The sequence below is a fragment of the Labeo rohita genome, chromosome 1 (assembly GCF_022985175.1).
Source record: "Labeo rohita strain BAU-BD-2019 chromosome 1, IGBB_LRoh.1.0, whole genome shotgun sequence".
Taxonomy (NCBI): domain Eukaryota; kingdom Metazoa; phylum Chordata; class Actinopteri; order Cypriniformes; family Cyprinidae; genus Labeo; species Labeo rohita.
Genome location: NC_066869.1, coordinates 10,665,542 through 10,682,589, shown reverse-complemented (window position 1 = coordinate 10,682,589; position 17,048 = coordinate 10,665,542). Strand labels below are relative to the sequence as shown.

At 35.7% G+C, this 17,048-nt stretch overlaps 1 protein-coding gene across 1 annotated transcript; it reads right to left on the bottom strand.

Annotated features, from left to right (window-relative positions):
• Positions 1 to 558: 558 nt before the first annotated feature.
• prkacab (protein kinase, cAMP-dependent, catalytic, alpha, genome duplicate b) lies at positions 559 to 15,710 on the bottom strand. The gene is made up of 10 exons (XM_051114751.1): positions 15,209 to 15,710; positions 12,341 to 12,402; positions 10,790 to 10,918; positions 10,598 to 10,696; positions 10,435 to 10,517; positions 8,013 to 8,139; positions 6,428 to 6,523; positions 5,544 to 5,666; positions 5,250 to 5,414; positions 559 to 1,933 (listed from the first exon to the last, which is right to left on the bottom strand). Exons 1-10 carry the CDS (start codon positions 15,252 to 15,254, stop codon positions 1,808 to 1,810), a joined length of 1,056 nt encoding a protein of 351 aa, XP_050970708.1. The 5' UTR covers positions 15,255 to 15,710; the 3' UTR covers positions 559 to 1,807.
• Positions 15,711 to 17,048: the final 1,338 nt, after the last annotated feature.

Sequence of the window (17,048 nt, the reverse complement as noted above, 5' to 3'; positions counted from 1 at the left end):
TACTCAGCTTCATGTCGTTCCAAACCCGTAAGACCTTCATTCGTCTTCAGATCACAAATCAAGATATTTTTGATGAAATTCAAGAGCTTTCTGACCCTCCATAGACAGCACACATTCAACCACATTCAAGGCCCAGAAAGGTACCAAGAACATCAACAAAATAGTCCATGTGACATCTGTGGTTCATTTGTAATTTTAAGGTGATTTTATCATGACACATATGTGCACTTTGCTCTAAGCATTGTGATACTCTACATAGTTTTTTCTTCTTTGTGCACAAAAAGTATTCTCGTAGCTTCATAAAATTACGATCGAACCACTGATGTCACATGGACTATTTTGTCGATGTGCTTGGCACCTTTCTAGGCCTTGAACGTGGTAGTACTCTTGCTATCTCGGATTTCATCAAAAATATCTTAATTTGTGTTTCAAGGTCTTACGGGTTTACGAGTAATTAATAACAGAATTTTCATTTTTGGGAGAACTAACTCTTTAAGACCTCAGTGCAATGTTAGGTGTTTCCACTATTACACATAAAGGGACAGAAAAAACCTTTTTGGTATTTATAGTAATACTTTATTGGAATGATTCTTGTGGTGCAAAATATCACAATTAACTTGAACCATGTCCTCAGGAGTAAGCACTGGTATCCACTGAGTTCACCTCCAGCTTAGGAGATATTTGTAGCCTAGAGAGTTGCGTGTAAGAAATTCTCACCCAAAAAGGAGCCAGATGCACTGCACCCATTCAGAGAGAAGACTTTGCCTATTTAAAAATGCAGAAATGGAAGAATAAAGGGGGAAGAAATGGCGAAAACGCAGAGAGCTCGCGTCGCCCGCGAGGCTTCGCCGCGTGAAATCGCGCACAAAGCGTGTGCAGTTTCGTCAGGTTTTATAAATGTAGAACCCAATGAGAACCGTAACAATTATAGTATTAACAATACCAAACGAACGAAACAAAAACATTCATCCTCTCCTCTGCACGAAGGCTTGACGCAGTGAAGGCCGTCGGCCCCGTCGTCGCAGCCTTTAGGGCCCGTGCTATCTGTCAGCTATAATTAATGAAACAACTGACGAGTCAGAATATTGACACTTGTAGGATTTCATGGCACATTTCATAGGTGAAAGTTCAAAGTTCATCAGTGAATATTTTACAGAGCGCGGTGGACCTACAGCTGAAAGAAGAAGAAAAACAAAAGAGGTGCTCGTTTGATGAAATCATGGCTTCTTTTCTATGCCATTTTCACTTTGTCATCCCTTCAGTGCATTTTTAAGAATAAAGAAACACATGACATTATACAGGACCAAAAATATTTCGGTTATTACACTGGAATACATTTTTTTTTTTTCTTTTTTTTTTTTTTTTTTTTTTTTCTATTTTTCTGTATGGTTGTTATGGTGACCTAGTGGAGAACTTGCACTTTAGCGGTAACTGCTCAAGATTAGAGATAATCTCTGAAAAGACAATAACTAACCCCGTCTGTCTTTGTGCGGCGACAACTATCCCAGTCCACAGGCCAACAATTACACCCTATCAAATCCATCATGATTAATATCACATGAACAGAGATTAAAAAAAAAAAAAAGAAAAAAAAAGAGAAAATTACAAACATGATTAAAATAGAGGAGATGATAAAGGCCTCACTGTTTATCCCTGGAGGTCTTCTCTGCACTCTTCCGCTGGTTTCTCTGCTGTTTAACAGGAGGAAGGATCGGTTTTAAGATTCATGCACTTTTTCTCGTTCTCTCTCTCTTTCACTCCACCTATATTTCTCTCTCTCTTTCTCTGATTTCTATCACTTATTCCCCTAGAACTCTGCAAATTCTTTTGCACACTTCTCCGTGAACGACACACGGATCTCTTCTTCCTCATAATCGTCGAAGTTGCTGGTGTCCCCGGGACCTCTGCATTTAGGCACAAATGGGGCCTCCACCTGCGAAAATGCACAAGAGATCATATTTTATTATTTAGTTCATATTATTGTGCTTTTCCGCTTGATAGATAACATTTGAGTATGAAATATGGATGAAATGCTTTATTTGTTTTTCAGTACTCAACAATATCAACATTTCATTTCTTCGTTTGCATTACGTATGACAATGATAATTTCAATCCCCTTTTACATTTTTCACTAAAATTACACAGAATTTGACATGTTTCTGTTCATCTTTGTCATAATTTGTGCTTGATTAACTCTCGACATGGATCATAAAATATTTTCCTAATTGCCCTATATACAGTATTACATAGTGCAAAACATATTTAAAAAAATCATAGATTTATATTAATGTGAAGTAGATCATAAAAATTGATATTTGCTTTCAAAATTTAGTTTAAATGTTACTAATTATGTTACTAAGTCTGAAAATTAAAAACAGAAAACCAAGTTATTCATACTGATTTCACACACTAATTAAATGTTACTGATATTAAATTACATTATGAATATGTTATGTTAATGAAATTAAATTAGAATATAACTGCAAGCAGCAATTACAGAGGTTTAAGCGCTTTTAAGCATTTAAGCACATATGCAAATAAACATTATTTAGCAAGCCACCAAATCAATCATTTAAAGCATTTTTGGCAAATCCAGCTAATTTACCATATAAATGTTGTTTTGTAACATTTACGACTGTTATAGTGCCAGCTAAGGTCCGATCTACTTAAAACTTTGCATGCTTGTTTAGAATCACTTGCCGCATGTTCTCAGCTAGTTTCGTCGAGTTTTCCTTTAAGCTTTATAGGATTTTTGGTAAATTTGGCCAGGCCTCTTTTCTAAACGACCCCATTATAGCTTCCCAAAGGGTACATTTCAACATTTTTTGATCATTATTAACCTAGAGAGTCCAACAGAATTGTATCACAGTGTTTTTTTTTTCTAGATTGAGTAAAAAAACCTAGGACTAGTTTGCAAAAGTAGGTTTTTTACTGTACATCTTCTAGATCATTTAACAAATTATTTGACTGACAGCAGTGGTTCTAGAGGCAAAGTTGTCCGGAATGAAGAGGCGATGATATCTCATTCCATGCAGGAGTACTAAAAATGGCCCCGCCCCTTTTGAACGTTTTGTCGTCCCTTTGCAATGGCGAGTCGAAAGTTACTGATATTCACTCTCCAGAGAATCTTTCTGGATTAATTCCCAGGACTAGTTCGCAAAAGTAGTTTTTTTTAAAAAAAGCCAAAATACCTGACAATTTCGCTAGGTTCACAATGAGGCGTGCATTTTATCCGTTGTGAGCCAAGGATTCCAACGACATAAGATACTTGAGTCTGTGACTGACTGTTTAGGAGTTATGAGCGATTTTGTACTTTTGATCGATGTAGCGCCTCCGTCAGGCCGATTGGGATGAGCCTTGGTGATGTTGTCAGTGCTGTGAGTACTACTATCTCTCCAAGTTTCAAGTCTCTACGACTTATGGTTTGGTCTGCACGATCAGTTTCACATGGACCATTCTAACAATTACAATAGCGTTTCAGTGCTACATGCTTAAACCCCTAAACATGAAATTGCACTGAATTTGATGTTTTTGTTGATCAAATACAACATGTGTCATAATTTAGATTTGATTTACCCATGACAAGCATTATAAAATATTTTCCAAATTGCTCTAAATTTATTATTACAGAAAAAGGAACGAAAAATATGTTTAAAATAGATACTGATGTATATTAAAGGAGAAGTCCACTTCCAAAACAAAGATTCACATATAATTTACTCACCCCCTTGTCATCCAAGATGTTCATGTCTTTCTTTCTTCAGTCGTAAAGAAATTATGTTTTTTGAGGAAAACATTTCAGCATTTTTCTCCATATAATGGACTGATAGGGTGCCCCGATTTTGAACTTCCAAAATGCAGTTTAAATGCAGATTCAAACGATCCCAAATGCAGTTGTAAACAATCCCAGCCAAGAAAGAAGGGTCTTATCTAGCATACCGATCGGTTATTTTCATTAAAATAATACAATTTTATATACTTTTTAATGTCAAACACTCATCCTGTCTTACTCTGCCTGGACTTTTTTTTACAGCTCATGACAGTTAGGGTATGTCGAAAAACTCCCACCTCATGTTCTCCCTCAACTTCAAACTCCACTTATATCGCTGTTTTACCTTTTTTGTTAAGGGTGTTTCATCATCTTTGCATGTTCACTTTGCAAAGACTGGGTCGGTACTTCTGCAGTGATGTAGGATGATTTTGAAATGATTTTTGAAGTTGAGGGAGAAAATACGATTGGAGTTTTTCAACATACCCTAACTGTCTTGAGCCAGAATACACAGAGTTCAGGGAGAGTAAGACAAGACGAGCGTTTAAACGGTTTTTAAAATGAAGATAACCGATCGTTACACTAGATAAGACCCTTCTTCCTCAGCTGGGATCATTTAAACTGCATTTGGGATCGTTTGAATCTGCATTTAAACTGCATTTTGAAAGTTCAAAATCGGGGCACCATATCAGTCCATTATATGGAGAAAAATGCTGAAATGTTTTCCTCAAAAAACATAATTTCTTTACAACTGAAGAAAGAAAGACATGAACATCTTGGATAACAAGGGGGTGAGTACATTATATGTGAATCTATGTTTTGGAAGTGGACTTTACATGTAAAGTAGGTCAAATATTGATATTTGCATGATATTTGCTTTGAAATCTTATTGACACACCAATTATTATTTTTGAATATAATAATACTAGTGTTGGCAAGTTGCTTTTAAATGTAATGCATTACAATATTGCATTACTCCTTTAAAAAAGTAGCTAAATGCATTAGTTACCTTTTATGGAAAGCAATGCATTACGTTACTTTTGCATTACTTTTTGTCACCTGGGCTGGGTTTGCTTATTTATTTTTAATAACAAAAAACCCAAAAGCTATATTTTTGGCAAGTGTAAAGGCTCTTTCACACCAAAAGTGAAATGAATAAGCCTCAGGCTGAAGGTAGTGCCTCTGTCTCCCACTCCCAATTTCTCTCAACATGGGGACAGGACAGATGTCAGTGAATAAATGAGAAAACAAAGGAACTTGTGTTAGTTATTTGAAAAAGTAACTTTAAAAGTAACATGTTACTTTACTAGTTACTTAAAAAGTAATCTGATTACATAGCTCATGTTACTTGTAAAGCTTTACCCCCAACACTTAATAACATCCAGTATAATACAAGCCTTACTGATTGGGCTTTAGGGGCAAAAGCACTGAGTACATCAGATCACTATCCGTGATGAAAGGGACTGTGTGTGTTTCTCACCCTCCGCTGGTAAATGGCTATCCAGTCAGTAGTTGAGAACCACTTGTGTCCTTTGATATCGTTAACTCCGTTTTTAAGGTTGCCGTAGCGTTTGGTGAGATCCACCTGCAGCAGGTTTCTCAACAGGTCCTTCAGGTCGGAGCTGAAGTGTGACGGGAATCGTACCTGTGAAAAGACAGGGGTTAAAACTGGGTTTAAGTAAACTGGGGTGGGCGGAAGATAAGAATCTCAGATATCGCAGATTTCATTCATTTTCAATCTAAATGCTACAGTTTTATGTTCTGGTAAAATTACCTTTCCTGAGACAATCTTTTCGTAAATCTGAATGGGTTGATCAGCAAAAAACGGAGGATAACCCGCAGCCATCTCGTACATCAGCACACCCAGAGCCCACCAGTCCACAGCCTTATTATAACCCTAATAGAGAAAATCATCAGAGATATTAGACATCATCAATGGAGTGAATGTCAGTACCTGAATTTTCAGCATCATTACTTCTTCAAAAATCAGCTCTAGAAACATTTATGATTATTATCAATGTTGAAAACAGTGGTGCTGCTTCATATTTTTTTGTGGAAACTGTGAACACCACCATTAAAATGTTTGGTTAAAAGAAATAAATTAATATTTGTATTCAGCAAGGATGCTTTAAATGTATCAAAAGTGAAAGTAAATACATTTATAATCTTATAAACATTTTTTATTTCAAATGTTCTTTTGAACATTTTATTTATCAAAAACAAGAAAGGTATGTGACACTGAAGATTGGAGTAATGATGCTAAAAATTCAGCTTTGATCACAGAAATAAATTACATTTTAACATATATTTAAACAGAGAACAGTTATTTTAAATTGCAATATTATTTCACAATAGTTATTGTATCTCCAATCAAATAGATGTAGCCTTGATGAGCAAAATAGCCAAAACATGAAGGAAAAAAAAAACAAACTAATAGTCTATTTTATATTTAAATATCAAATTGTGTTATTTCAGTCAAATAAAGTGTTCAGAGTAGCTGTGGAGCACAAAAAGCATCTGTCAGCTCAAGGCGAGTTGCATCATTAGGCTCTTGCGGTGCAGACGCTTCATTAATTACACTGGGACTGCTGTCGTTTAGCCGCATACGTTGTGGACGTGTCTCAGTCTCTTCAGAGAAACTAGGACAGCACGGCTCACCTTGCTGAGGATGATCTCTGGGGCCAGATACTCCGGGGTGCCGCACAATGTCCACGTGCGACCCTTGACCCGCTTTGCGAAACCAAAGTCTGTCACCTGAAACCAAATTTCCCACAGATGACGTTGTGATATATTATGCACAGTACATGCATGCCTCGTGCCAGAAACATTTGAGGATGCCACATGTCAAATTAGCCAAGAGAGGGCAGTAATGGTGAGATTATGAGCGGTGTGTGATTGAAAGCACACCCTCCCTGCTTACATCACAGACACAATTTTGGCTACATTTACACTGCAATTTCTTTGTTTTTTGTACCCATTGTTTGTGGAGCAGATGAGTTACAGCAAAATCACACCAAATATGACATTTGTCACCATATGTGCTTGATTTACCATCAATTTACATGACTTTAAATTATTTTCCAAATTGCACAATATTAAATATAACGTTTAGAATGTATATTAATGTAAAGCAGGCCACAAATGATGATAGTACAACATTTATATTATACTAATTACTAATTAACTGGTGATTAATTCAAAAATTGAATGCTGGTCCAAAACCCATCTGATAACTGAATATTATATGATTCAGAGTCAGAGAACTTTTTAATTTTTTTTACATTTTTAAGGGGAAAATTTTATAATCACCTTATTAAAAACCATATGTTGTCTTTAATGTCAAATACTTCAATATACCCAATTACTTTAATCAATATTTTAAACTGTTTTCAGTAAAAAAAAAAAATAGACTGTTTAAAATTGTATTTAAATTATACATGTAAAAAACAGGAGCTCATAGGTCTGCAATATTATGACAAAAATCATTATTGTAGATTATTGCTCTTTATATTATAAAAATAATTATTATCAATATAGATATATATAAATTCTGGTTTCACAGACAAACATCTATAATTAATCTATAATTTTTCATCGTATCTGCACTGTGTTGTTTATGATGAAAGAATTTGCGAGCATGCACACTCAACAACAGCGCTGACTAATCTAAGTGCCTCTGATTGGCCAATGCATTTTTAAGTTCAACAGAAATGCATTTGATTGGTTATTAGACTCAACGCTGCACAAAACAGGGCATAAAAGAAATCTAACGCCGTGTGAGTGAATCTAAATGTAATTCCACAAATTTTCATTCATTTACATTTCATTTTAATCGTGACAGCCGTAATATGTTGTTTAATTGTGCAGGGGCATTTTTTGCCCTTTTGTCTTGAATGTATGGGCATTTTTACTCATTTTGGTGGCATTTTTGCCACAAGCCCTCACTAATTTCCAACCCTGATATAATTATACAAAATTATGATGACCATGCTATCATAACGTCTGATATAGGCAATATTTAAAAAGCCACACAATGTATGGAAACACTGTGTGCTTTAACTACTTTAACGTGTGAATGCAGCCTAAAAAAAACTCTCAAAATTGATTCAAGTGAACAAAAAATAGGTGCTAATGTTTTGTAGCTAGTCAGTCATATCAATGAGTGTTGTGTCTATTTCAGACTGTTCATTTACTAAGCATTATGTATTTGAATGTAACTCATTTGTGTGCATGTGTTGATTACCTGTAAATAGCCTTGCTGATCAATGAGGAGGTTCTCTGGTTTAAGGTCTCTGTAGATCAGGTCAAGGGCATGCAGATATTCAAATGTCAAAACTATTTGTGAAGCATAAAACCGCGCATGGGGTTCACTACGTAAGAGAAAGACAGCAAGAGGGAAAAGCCAGGAAGAAAGAGAAACGAGAAAAGATACAGTTACAAGAAAGTTGTTGAAAACTATTACAGCAGAGCTAAAATAATAAAACAGATTCACACAAATAAGCACAGAAACAGCACAAACACGCTTTTCACGATTTATCAAAAAGAAGCTAGTGAGGTACAAAACTGATGAAGGAAACTGAAGCCGAAAAACTCCAACAGCATCAGTCTCTTTGATATTTTGTTGTTCTCTAATGAAATAACATTCATACATTTTTAAATGCAGCTGTACATGTTGATGCTGCAAAGTGGCTCATTTTAGTGCACAACTGAGATGAAACCACAGTCTCACATTATGTGCATTAACAAACAGAAACATGAAAATGAGCCAAAGAATACAAGCACAAATGTGCAGACTGCTTGGGTGACCTGTTATTATTATGTCTCATATATATATATATGTATATATATATATATATTTTTTTTTTTTGTGCAATTTACATGCATGCAACAAGATTGTGGCAAAAAAATAATAATAATAATAATTAATTAATTAATAAAAAAGTACATGCAGCCTGTTTTCTAAGCATTTTCTAAGCATTAAGTCTTCACGCACATTTGACTGACTTTATGTTTATGGACATTTTGGATATTTTGATATTTGATGAATTAATTGAACCAGATAGTGAGGAGAAGCATGTCCATCATACATGTGAAAAAGGTGACTGTAAAAAGCGAGTTAGCAGAGCTGGAATCTAGATAATAGTTTTTATTTAATTTCATTTTAATATATTTTCATCACAACATCATTCCTATATTTCCTGATATGTTTCTATTCTTTCATCAGTACTGGGTCACAGTTCACCCATCAAAAAAGCGTAGTTTTTATACTGCATTTAAACAATGTTTTGGATATAGCCCATCATTCACAAGCTGCATGTGCAATAAAGAGCTTCTTCATCATTAACAAATTATAGTAGACACTTGCAGGTTTTGTCTTACACTGGATTGTATGGTAAATATTCATCTCATCCAGTGCTCTTTTTATGTCTTTTAAAATATCTTGTTACTATTGCGGTGTGAGAAATTGCTGCAAACGAGCCACTGCATGAGTGAACCGTCCGAATTAATCAAACTGAATTGCCTTGCAAACCCATTTGACTGATTTGATCAAAAGAGTGATTCATTCTCAAATCTGCCATCACTAGTACTGAAATGCTATGAGAAAATGATTCTCAGGTCGGTATATGACAATCCCACTGACACAAATTTATTTAGTAGTAATATGGTCTAGCAATGCCCCTAGTTTCAATAACTATTACTATAAAATGTAAGAAAGAAGCATGAGTACATGTGCCCAAACCTCTGACTTGTAGTGTATGTGTATAGTTGTAAAAAAATAAATAAATAAATAAATAATAAAAAAAAAAAAAAAAAAAAAAGGGTTTTTTTTTTTTTTTTTTGGAAGTGTAATAGTAAACCGGGGTTTACTATAATATATACTAATATATACAAATTACTATAATATATACTATTATTATACTACTATGTTACTATTAAACATACTACTACTCTCACAAAAAAGTATTGCATTACTGATTACTAATTACTTTTTTCAAGCAGTTGAACAATACAAGAACAGACATGAAAAAGCTCTTTTAATAATTTCAAATAAATAATAAAAACTATTTAAATTCTTAAACTAACCAAACTATTGAATTTACATTAAAAACATTTAACGCAAACATTTTAGCATTAGTTGATAAAATTAACGTTAAAACCACATTTTTATTTTTATACAGAATTGTTCTATAGTCTATATAGTTTTTATTGCAATTACTTAATAATGTATTACACCCGACACCCAAACATAAACCAGATGCAAATAATTTGCAGTCAGGTTTAAATTTAAGTTATATATCCACCTTATTCCTCAACGTGGAAGTAAGCCTATGGGCGAGACTTGTGGTTCATTAGCCGCTATAGGGAAATACTGAGAAGAATAACAATGTGCAGTAAATGGTAAAACTGTTTGCACTACAAACCAGTGTGTGCATAATTAATGCACTACAATAATATGGTAAGCCGTACCAATTTGCAATATCAAGCAGCAAAACAAGCTGTTTTGTGCAGCTAAAAATAGCCAGACCCATAAAACTTACAAATGGCTACGCCCGCTCTAACGGTTGGCGGATATGCCTATTTGTGCTCTGTATGCTGCATGTTCTTGTGCGCTGCGTTTTCCCTCAGGCACTAATAAAGCACATCTGGAATATAAACATATTCACCTGAATCTGCCGATTCTACGCAGGTGTGAAAACATCTCTCCTCCCTGAACATACTGCATCACCATGTAGAGATTAGTGTTGTCCTGAAACAAGCACACGTTATCGAGCATGTCCTTTATGTGCGGTACATCATCCAACTATTGATATGTCAAACAATATTCACCTTGAAAGAGTATTCCAGTCGCACTAAGAAAGGGAAGCTGACGGCCTGCAGTATCCGCTTCTCATTTAGAGTGTGTTCGATCTGCTTCAGCTTCACAACCTAAAGAGAGACGATGAAACGACATCTTGACGTAATGTCTTTTGTCATCGTGTCTAAGTGTGATGTCACAGCTTAGGCATTAGCCCCGCCCACCTTCTGTTTGTTAAGGATCTTCATGGCGTAGTGCTGCCCGGTCTCTCGGTGTCTGACCAGCATCACGCGACCGAATGAACCAGTGCCCAGAGTCTTCAACCGGTCAAAGTCTTCCAGACACGCTGTGTTCTGTGGGGAAAACCAACAATTACAACGCACAACTACATTCACAAAAAATAGCGATGGACGCTTTCGAACAGCTTCTTTCCCCGCCATTAATGGAATTTTCCAGCTTTCCGTGTTTTCACTGTTATACCACAAAACGAGTCATAAAGATCTTTTTTTATTTAAATTGAGATTTATACATCATCTGAAAGCTGAACAAAGAAGCTTTTCTATTGTTGTATGGTTTGCTAGGACAGAACAATATTTGGCCGAGATACGACTATGTGAAAAACTGGAATCTGATATATTTCGATTTTGATGTATTCGTTTTGATATATTTACAGTAGGAAATTTACAAAATATCCTCATGGAATATGATCTTTTCTTAATATCCTAATGATTTTGTCATAAAAGAAAAATTTATTATTTTGACCCATACAATGTATTGTTGGCTATTGCTACAAATATACCTGTGCTACTTATGACTGGTTTTGGGGTCAATGCTCACATATGGTAGGGGGCGCTATTACACATCTTCTGAAAGAGTACTGAATCTCCAACTCAAAACACAGGTGAAAAAGAAGCAGAAACAAGCGTAAAACAACACAATCATCAAACATTAATTCAGATGTTTCTACAACAAAATATTCTAGGGGCTGTGGGGAAAAAGTTCAATATGTCTATATCATTTTTAATCGATTAATTAATTTCAGATTTCACTATTTTGGTACATCACATTACTTAATGAACTAAATTAATGTCATTTAAATGCATGTCAAAGTCAGACATGCCCCTTTGCCAGCTGTGATGCCTGGTTACTGGTTTAAACTTGGCTCAGGTTTTTAAAAGATTTTTGGGTCAGCACACCTTAATAACTTCAACAATTGATTGCCAATTAAGTTTAGAATACAATCAATTTAGGCCCAGATTATGCAAAGCTGTAATAGCCGCTAATGGTGGATATTTTGATGAATCGAAAAATTACGTTTTTTTCTATGTATAACTGTTTTTATAATAAAATATGTTAAAAAATACAACTAACTAACACAATAAAACATGATAACACAATAAAAAAAACATGATTTGTGAAAATCAATTAAAAACAGTCTGTTTTAAAATAGTGGATGAGTAATTCAATGCTCGATTCATTTAATAAAAGTCTCATTTAAAATCGTGTTGACAAACATTCACACTGCATTATTTTCAGTGTGTGTATTGCCAAGTTTTGCGTGGCAAATACAGACTTCTGGGTTTGTTCAAATGGCCACACCTGAGAGCACACAAACCCGGTTTAAGTGACTAGGTGACACTCATTTAACATACCTCGTACTGGTGAAAACAATAAACGAGCGCTAAGATATATTTCAAATGAAACCACAAATCCTCACTTCCGTTTTCTCGTTCTCTACTCAAATTCAACGCACTTCCTTCCTCTAGTCCTCTTACCTGTGCAGGGTTCTCCCATTTCCTGAGGAAATCTTCTCTGGCGAAGGCCAAAAACTCTTTGACTGTGGGAAGAGACAGAAAGCACACTTCACTTTACAAGCAGCAACATCGTATTTGAATTCTAAGGCCATTAAATTATCAACGTGACAATAACATTGCTGAAAACCTTTCTACTACATGCCCTCTTTCAGAAGGTTGTGATGCATGGGTATTATTGCAGTGAAATCCTTATTAATTTGTATAAAGTAAACATTACAATAACACTGATATTACTAGTAATAATGCAAGATGAACACTTACTGGACTGAAGCAGCTTAGCTTAATTATCCAAACATTATTTTTTATAAAAATGTTCAAACGTGAGTATTAAAAATGACCATCAGGCTTTTAAGGAACATTTGGTTGTTCATCTCTCAATCATCTTTGTAATGCACTGCATTATAAGTTTTGAAACTACAGAGCTTTGATAACAAAAATAAGGATTTAAATATAATCTTAATATAATATTTATATACTATTATTTATATTCTTCTATGTAAGTATCTGCTGTATTGTTATAAAGATCTCATTGATTTACATTACAAGCAATCAAAATTTTATCTTATTTTTTGTCCAAATTGCACATTTTTTTCTCGGTTTGGGCCTTTGAATAAGACGGAGGTGTTTTTTCCTCCATATTCTCACTTTATCAGACTACATGAGCCATAATAGCCTAATGGATAAAAATATACTTAACAAAAAACATGTACGTAAACATATGTAAACATTATTTCAGATGTCAGACATTACAGACATTTAAACATGATAACATGCCAAACGTTCTACACATCAATGTTTTCAATGTTTTGTTGAATTTTATTATGCCTTTAGCTTCCAATAAAAGTGCAGTACTTCAGCTCCAATCATTTCAGCATTTTCAAATCCACTCTGCAATTTTTTTCCACAAATTCAATGCAGAAAAAATTATAAATTTTTTTTAAAAAAAGACAAATTTCAAGGAGGTAGCACAACAAATCCACAACAGGCCAATAGGAAGGATCACACTAAACTCCCTGTGCTACACTGTTAATAAATAAATAAATAAATACATACATACAATTTGTTGAGTCAACTTAAAATAATTTGTTACCCTGCTGCCTTATTTTTTTTTTTACTCAGTTAACTCAAAAACGTTTATGTCAACTTGAAATGTTGTACTAAGTGACAACTTAGATATTTGAGTTCTGTTTGGTTTGTTAACCTTAAAAGCTGGGCAAGTTACCCAGCTACCTTAAAATTTTAAGTTGAATCACCTCAAATATCTAAGCTGTCACTTAGTACAACTTAACATTTCAAGTTAACTTTGAGTTGACTGAACTTAAAATTTTAAGACAGCGGGTTAACAAATTATTTTAAATTGACTCAACAAATTATTTTTTACAGTGTAGTGTTTTCCTTACAGAACGTCTTGTGTCAAGTCACAAGTCAAATTTGTTTATATATATAAATAGAAACACAGGAAATCATGACCTTCATGTTTATAGTATCTTAGTATCTTCATGCCTTACAGTTGCATTTGGCAGATTAGATCTGGGCAATAATATACTTCACATTTTGCATTCATACACGCAATCAAGCAAGATTTGCTGTATAGTATTTATTATTTTACATGAGTGTACGGTATATATACAGATGAAGTTGGACTTGTATGTCCAAATTCATATTAAGAGCTGGGCGATAATTTAGTTACATTTTGCGATGATAATATAACTTGTGTAGTGTACTGTACTGTAAATTGCATGCAAATATATGGATATACTATATTAATCTTTGTAACCCTCAGTTAAGGCTACTTGTAATCCTAGGTTATACTTGCATTTTTAAAGGGGGTTAACATCATTTTTGCACTGCCAAAAGTATACATTATGTTGTTGTTTTGCTACAAACAAATCAATCGCAAACTACAGAATTTTTGCTTCGTTAAATACGCATGTGCTCTGTACAGTCACAGAAACTTTCAAGCGCCAGCATTTGAAGGAAACGGTTAAAGATCGTGAGCACTTTTTGTTCCTGTTTTGACACATTTCATACCGAAACAGGAAGGCTGGGTGGGACATATCAAAGGACTTATCTAATATTTATTTACTAACATGAGCGCCAGTAGCCAATGGTTTGATCGTTCTAGAGCACATTTTATTGCACCAAAATTATGGCGTCAATAATTTTGCTTTGTTTTCCAAACTCTTCAAAAAAAAATGTCAAACCGTGATGGCCTAGTATTCAGTTAAACCATTAAAAACAGTAATCCTGGGATCGTACAAATCTCAAAACCTGACAACCTAATTCTTAAACCAGGGTTAGTAGGTTAGTATGAACGGTGCGGTACGTGGATTACTTAATCCTGGGTTAAACAGCTCCAGGTGCGAAAACCCAACCGTCAAGACACCAGCAGGGCCGTAACCATCACAGACACTGAGAAGGACACATAGTGGTCAAATAATATGGTTATTTTCGATGACAGATTGGTAAATTGCTTCATATTAGATCTTGCTGTTTTCTTCAGACCTTCCATACATCTGTCCTTCTCTAAACCCATCAGAGGTACACAAACAGAGCCTTTTTTTAATCTGACAACCATCGTTGGGATGTTATATTCAGGGTGCAGCATAAACACACGCAGAAAAACCTCAAACGAAGCGCTGCTCGCTCTTATTAAAGCATCAACACATTGTTTGAGCCTGTAATCGCCATGACAGCATCAGCATCATCTCTGCTGAAGCCTCGCACATGCACGACCATATTCCCGATTAGCATCTGAGGCTGCCGATCGCCATGATCGATGATGATGATGACTAAACAGAATGATTGGGAAGCGTTAAAGACACCCACCGCTTTCCATCTCGTTGCCCCGTTTGGCGGCCGGCGTGTTGCCCATGACTCTGGGCCTGTCAGGCGCTGGAGAGCCGCAGGTAGGGAGGGATGCTGCCGCGCCTGTCGCGCTTCGGCTCTCACGGTCCGTTCGTGCGACTGGCGTCTACCGATCGGCTCCGAATGTGAAAACGGCGGACGTTGACGCGTCCGATGGGCTCTCGGATAAACAGGGATCCCTTATGAATGCGGCAGCGGCAGCGGCAGCGGCAGCAGCATCCGTGTTTAAAGGGCGGACGGGCCGCCAGCATCAAACCGGACTCGGGCGTCCTTTCCTGGCCTGGCTCTTCGCCGCACCTCCGCGGCCCCGCAGTCCTCTCTCTCGCCTCCCCGCGGGGGTGTTCCGTGCGCGGCGCTCGCAGGGGGGGAAATCGCGGCTGAAAAACACGGATGCAGGTTCGGCGAGATCGTTCATGCAGCTGCGCTTCCCGTGGCCATCGACACAGACTCCGCCCCCGGACTGAGCCCGCCCCCTGCGTCACCCCATTGGTCAGACGCAAGAAGACGGACAGATGTGCGAAGTGATTGACACTAATGAAGCCGTTAGGAGTCTTGACATCTCGATATCGAAACAAAACCTCGCTCCTCTCTGTGATCCAAACGGACGTAGCTTTATGAACGATGTTGTTGAGCGGATTAAACTTTTATTATGTTGTAAAGTAAACATATATTGAATATTTACACTGTTGCTGTCCAGGAATGAAAAAAAAAAAAAATGGTCGTTTAACACACTTTTGCCCCAAAAGAAGGCCATTTTGTCACAGCCATTTTTTTTTTCCTTTCATTTTTTCTCTCTCTTTTAAAACAAATATGAAGCACTAACACAATTTTTTTATTTTCATGTTGTTTAACTTGATGTACTGAAAACACTGAATCTGAAACAAGTATACTGTACAAACCACTATACAGACCAAAATGTATTTTGTATATATATACATATAAAAGTACTTAAATTAAATGAAAACACCCCCTTTATCCAGCTTTTTCGTAACTTAGGAGTGGGCGCGCCAATTTTTCAAATTATTGTGTCTTCCGGTCTCATCCTTGTCCAGCTATTTCTAGCTGTGCAAAACAGCTTATTTTGCTGCTTGATATTGCATATTGGTGTGTATTACCATATTATTGTAGTGTATTATCTTAATTATGAGCACAGTGGTTTGTAATGTAAACTGTTTTTCGTTTACTGCACTTCGTTGTCTTGTTATTTCCCTACAGCAGCTTATGAACAGGGTTGGCAGGTTTTCATGGCAAAACCCGCCCAACTGCTACTCAAAACTAGCCCAAAACTAGCCCAGTCGTGTTTTGCAGGAGGGTTTCCCAGTAAAAAAAAAAAAAAAAAAAAAAAAAAAAAAAAACACGTTCTATGGGAAAAATACAGGTTTTATGGCTGGGTTCCCCTGGTAAAATTCATATTCCAGGGGCTAAATATCAGGTTATTGGGGTCGCTTAAATCCGCGGATAGGAAAAACAACCCGTTTTAAGATGGTTTTTATAGCCTTTTCCTACAAAATGTGAAGAGTAAATGTCTTTTCACTTTTTTTTCTCTCTCTCAAAACAAATGTGAAGCACAAACACAGTTTCTTGTTTTTATTTAATTTCTTATTTTATTTTCTTAATAAACTGAATATGCAATACATACTATAGTATACAAACCATTATACATAGTTACTCAAAGTAACTAAACTAAAAAAAAATGATTAAAAAAAAACCTATAAAAATACTTCAATTAAATTAAGTTTATAATATTCCCAGAAAAAAAGTCTTAAAATTTAAACACTTATTTCACGTTATGTATTTCTAT

Excerpts from the sequence above, each read along its gene's own strand:
- prkacab (XM_051114751.1), bottom strand. The coding sequence starts at position 15,254 with ATGGGCAACACGCCGGCCGCCAAACGGGGCAACGAGATGGAAAGCG. Across the intron at positions 10,518-10,597 it reads GACTGGAATACTCTTTCAAG|GACAACACTAATCTCTACAT; the intron begins GTGAATATTGTT and ends TGCTTGTTTCAG. Across the intron at positions 8,140-10,434 it reads CGTAGAATCGGCAGATTCAG|TGAACCCCATGCGCGGTTTT; the intron begins GTGAATATGTTT and ends TCTCTTACGTAG.